Source organism: Alligator sinensis, unplaced genomic scaffold, assembly GCF_000455745.1.
Source record: "Alligator sinensis unplaced genomic scaffold, ASM45574v1 scaffold999_1, whole genome shotgun sequence".
NCBI lineage: Eukaryota > Metazoa > Chordata > Crocodylia > Alligatoridae > Alligator > Alligator sinensis.
The window spans coordinates 439,472-444,286 of NW_005842571.1; the positions used below are offsets into that span (position 1 = coordinate 439,472).

Here is a 4,815-nt window from a genome sequence, read left to right on the forward strand (position 1 = left end):
AGGACTACATGGTGCCAGTGGGCTAGCAGGTTAGTATGTTTCTAAAGAAGTGACTTCATGGAAATAAAGGTAACTGTTTAACCAAAAACAATCTTCATCCTATAGCTCTTAGGCCAAGATTTTCAATAAAATGAGTATTTAGCCCTTTTTAAAGGTAAAAGTTTTTGAGGTTCACTGGGGTAGCAGAGGCAGGGCTCCAGTGTCCAATTTCACCTCCTCATGCTAACGTTATGTGGCCATACCTCTGGCCACATTTAGCCCCCATGTAGCTCCTGGTACTCACTGGATAGGAGGTTGGGTAGGCCTTGGGGCTGTGCTGGAAGTGGAAACCCACCCCTCTAACCTGGGATTGAACCCAGGTCCTTCCAGTCTATACCTTCCAGTTTCCCTGCCAACTGATTTATGTGGTGGCTCCAAAATTGTTTATTTTAGGTGTCTAAAATAAGTGTCTGAGTCTCAAAACCCATGAATGCCTCATAACCCTCATCCTTTGTCTCTGGTATTGTTGAAAATTAGGTCATTCATACAGATGCCTAAAGGAATTGAAATTTAATGTGGAGTCTTTTAATACTGAAAGTTCTGATAGCTAGGGCAAACTCGACTGCAGAAATTTCCCTGGGAATGAGACTTGGTGAACACACTCAGTGCCACAACCATGTCTAGTGAATACTTCATGGAATCAAAGAACAAAATCCTCAACAGGCTACTGGCTTTTCTGTTGTTATACAGAGATTTTTGTAGTATCAAAAATGTGGTGTTTCAGAATAACACTTATTGCTTGCTTCTGGGCTTGTATTTCAAGAGAGTGCACAGTAGCTTGAGAAATAAGGGCATAAGAATGGTATGGAGATTTCTGGAAACACCTGATGCTAACCAAGCAGATTGAGGGATTTTCACATGAAGCTAATCAGTGAAACTAGACTAGATAAATTGCCAGTCTTTACTCCTTGTAGGCAGGCATAGGAGATGTGTAAAAAGGAAAATTGACAGAGTGAAACCATACCATATGCAGTCTTAAAATTGAATAGATGTTGAAGTTTGCAGGAAAATTAGAAAGCAGTAAGCGGATTGATTCAAAGGTAGAGAGGTGTGGAGCTTAAAGGAAAGTATTTAAAGCTACTACAGGCTTAGCGAACAGGTGTAGAAGTGATGAGATCAAGAAGGGATTGAGGCTAGCAGACAGAGGATTGATGTTGGTGACAGTAAACAGTAGGAGAGGAGAGAAGCTGGCAATGGTTATGGAAACATAGTGGATTGCCAATGCTGGTGAAAGGATTGGGAGGAATTATCTCTGTTCTGGGAGGGCTGTATCAGAGAAGCAGCAAGTCATGGGAGGCACAGCTAGAGGTGTGAGCATGAACAAAGGAGTTGGAAATGCATTTTGACTAACAGTGACTGTAATGAAGTCTTGGAGTGCAGAGGGAAAAAGAGGGGGTGCCAGGGAGCTGAAGATGAAGATCTACCAATTGAGGTGGAGGCAATGATATACTCAGTGAAGTTGATAGGAAATGGAGGTTATAACTGGGAAATTCCAAATGGGAGGGAGAAATGAAGGGTGCCAGTGACAGCTTTACCTGGGCTGTCTAATAGTTCCTGTGCTGTGGTGAACTGTTTGTTACTGCTGGATGTAGGTGTCTTGGAATTATCTGAATTTCTTATCATCCTGCTGCTGCTGCAAGCTACATTAAGGCTGTCTGTATGAGAATCACTCCTATTAGAGCATCAGATTCTCTGTCAAAAGGAAGGAAGTCTGATAAGTTTTTGTTTTGTATGTTCAGTGGTAAGATATGGAAAGTGATAGTACCACCTAATTATGTTGGTACCAAACGTTCCTTTTCCAAAGAAAATGTCTAAAAAATAACTGTAGTCTCTCTCTTCATTTGCTTCCCAGATTATTCTGCAAGTAAATTTGCAGCAGTGGGCTTTGCAGAATCCATTGCTATAGAGATGCGTGGCCTGAAGAAAACTGGCATTAAAACAACCATTGTGTGTCCATACTTCATCAATACAGGCATGTTTGATGGCGTTAAAACCAAGTGAGTAAAGTTTAGGGGGATTTTTCTGTCATAATGCCTATTTGCATGTGCACACAAACCGGTCTCTGTCTTATTTGTATTTTTATCCATATATTTCTTCTTTAACTTGAAAATGAAGAAAAAACAGTAAAAAGCAAGGAAAAAAGCTTTGAACTTGAAGCAACATAGAAAGAAGTTGTTACAATTGAGTATCTTGGAATTTAGAACAAGATACAGAGGGAAAGTGTTTTTTTTCCCTCTTAACGTGTTTTGGTTGTTTTGTGGTGGTTGTCATATGTTGGGGTTCTTTTTACTTTTTTTTTTCTCCCTCTGTCCCCCGCAGGTCTCCACGTATACTTCCTATCCTAGATCCAGAGTGTACTGCAGAGACTATTGTCAAAGCTATTCTACAGGAACAACTACATTTGGTGATTCCCCGAAGTCTGTATGTTATAATAACTCTGAAAAAGTAAGGGTTAGAATTTCCCCTGTCTCTTTCTAAATCAAGTTATGTACTAATTCCTGGAGGTATTAGGCCACTTCTTTGCTTGGCAAACTGTTACCACAGAGAGGTTATTGAACAGGATAATCCTGGGTAACTTGCACAAAGCACTCAGTAATAGAAAGGTATTCCCTGGGTATCTAAATCCTTTTAAGGAGAAATTCTTTCAGCTGAGCAAATCGTATAGGGCTTTCTATTTTGATTGTACAGAAGACTGCCTTAGTAATACTACTGTGTACTCAGGCAGGTCTTTGAGAACTGGTGAATGGGTTGGGTTGGGTGCACAAGCATGGATTTGGAGCATGAAATTCTGTGTCAGATTTTCAGGCAAGGCTTTCAAAGAGCTGAGAGAACTATGACAGAGGATATGTCAGGTGAAGCAACATAAGCTTTAATGGGTAGTAAGTTACCACGTAGAGTCTGAGTATGTCAAGGAATGTGCCCCACTGGGGACTGGGGTTCCCAAGGTGCAAACCTGGGTCTGACAGACTAGCTTTTATGGTACCAGGGACCACCCTATCCATCTCCAATTCTTTGGTAAATTGGAGATACTTGTTACCTCATGGGGATACTGTTCAGACTCTTATTTTTTCAGAATTCTTAAAACCATGAGGCACTTTTACTTCTCATGGGGTTAGTCAGGTGAGTGGTCCTTGGGAGTTGTAAGACTTTATACAAATACCTTGCTGTTTGCTTTTTCCTTTCATTTCCCTCAGCATTCTGCCTATGAAAATAGGATCTCTCTTTGAAGACTACTTTGGAGCCTGTCAGTCCATGGATTACTTCCAGGGTCGGCTGAAAAAGGACTGAGGACCAAATGAAGATGTCAGACATGAACAGCTCTAAGCTAATGTGGACCAGTTTTAGAGAGACAAATGGTTGGCTGCTTCAGCAGCCAAGAAGTTAAGGTGCCTTGTGCTTCGTGTTTGTACCCATTCTGATTGACAGCTTTCAGCCTAAGCTGGTTCTCCTCCACTAAGAACAGCACAATGCCTGTAAAGATTTTTCTTTAACCCAATCAGGTGTTCTGTCAGTATCTGTCTTAAAAGCCATACATTAAGAAATTAATTGTTCATCATGAACTAATCGTACCTAGAACCTTGTGGGTAGACCTAGCTGGGGAACTTGTGGTATAATGGAGCTGGGAGCTGAATAGACCCTGTTCTGTATAGATCTATCTTGTAGAGGTGCCATGTGAGGAAGCTTGCTTTGTCATTGCTTTGCTTGATTAGTGAGTAACTAAGGTAGTTAATTTCCTGGACTGGCTGGCATCTTTTTACACCCTCTAAGCATCAAAGTATTTATGAATATGAGTGATGGTAGTATACCCTTAATGTGGTAACTTTTACAGAGGTACACTGAGAACAAATGTGTGTACACTTCCTTGTGTGATTATAAATGTTTTAATTTTTATGTAAAAGTGCCACCATTTTACTAGGACTGAAGCATTATGAACATAATTTAAAGTTTTAGCTGCATGTAAAAGGCTGTATTTCTTATTGCTCTTAAAATAAGTTGTATACAGAATCATACTGAATAAGAGTGGCAGTATGGAGTAACCTCCAGTCTTGAGCTTTTCTTTTAAAAATGTAACTCAAAAAGGGATGGTAATAGAGAATGAATTCTGGTGGAATTAACTGACAAGTCTTCCAGTATGTGGGGAAACTTAAGCCATTATGGTCAACCAGATTCTTGCTCTTATGACTTACTTCTTTTTATACTAATTACATTATAATGAGTCTTTACCATTTTTCTTTAATCATATAAAGTATCAAAATGAAGAATGGCGTCCTTAAAATGTGTAGCAGTGCCCTTCTAGAGAAAGAATTGAAAGCTTCTTCCAAAAACGACTGACCCGTTAGATAAAACAAGAAAAGAATATTGCAGCTTAAACATGTGCTATGTATCACATGTTTTAGTAATCTCATTGCATGTTACTGTGCTTCGTTGGAAGCTATAACATATGGGGACTATGAATAAACACAATATAATTTTGCTGTATAAAATCAGATTCTGTACTTTGAATTTATATGGTTAGTAGGAGTTAATGCAGCTCTATGCAAGCTTTTAGCAACAGTGATGATTACGGAAGAATGAGGAGAAAGAAACAATGTATCAGACCTTTTTTGATATTGAGTAGAATCTATTTTAATGCGAACCTGATAAAATGTATGAGTTAAGAGTATGCTGCAGAAGCTAGTTTTAAAAGGAAGAAGAAAAAAGTGGGATAGACTTCTATAGCTGTCCAGCATTTGCTGAGTCTTCTATCAGGTGGAAGAGACGGTGCCAATCTAGAAT

At 39.5% G+C, this 4,815-nt stretch overlaps 1 protein-coding gene across 1 annotated transcript in view; it reads left to right on the forward strand.

Moving 5' to 3' along the window:
* The window catches only part of LOC102380512 (epidermal retinol dehydrogenase 2), an 11,827-nt gene extending 7,330 nt beyond the window's left edge, over positions 1–4,497 (forward strand). The window contains 4 exon segments of the mRNA XM_006039492.3: positions 1–29; positions 1,892–2,036; positions 2,359–2,484; positions 3,234–4,497. The exon segment at positions 1–29 is cut by the window's left edge and continues 10 nt beyond it. Of these exon segments, the coding sequence (XP_006039554.1) occupies positions 1–29; positions 1,892–2,036; positions 2,359–2,484; positions 3,234–3,327 (394 nt within the window). The 3' untranslated portion in view covers positions 3,328–4,497.
* Positions 4,498–4,815: the final 318 nt, after the last annotated feature.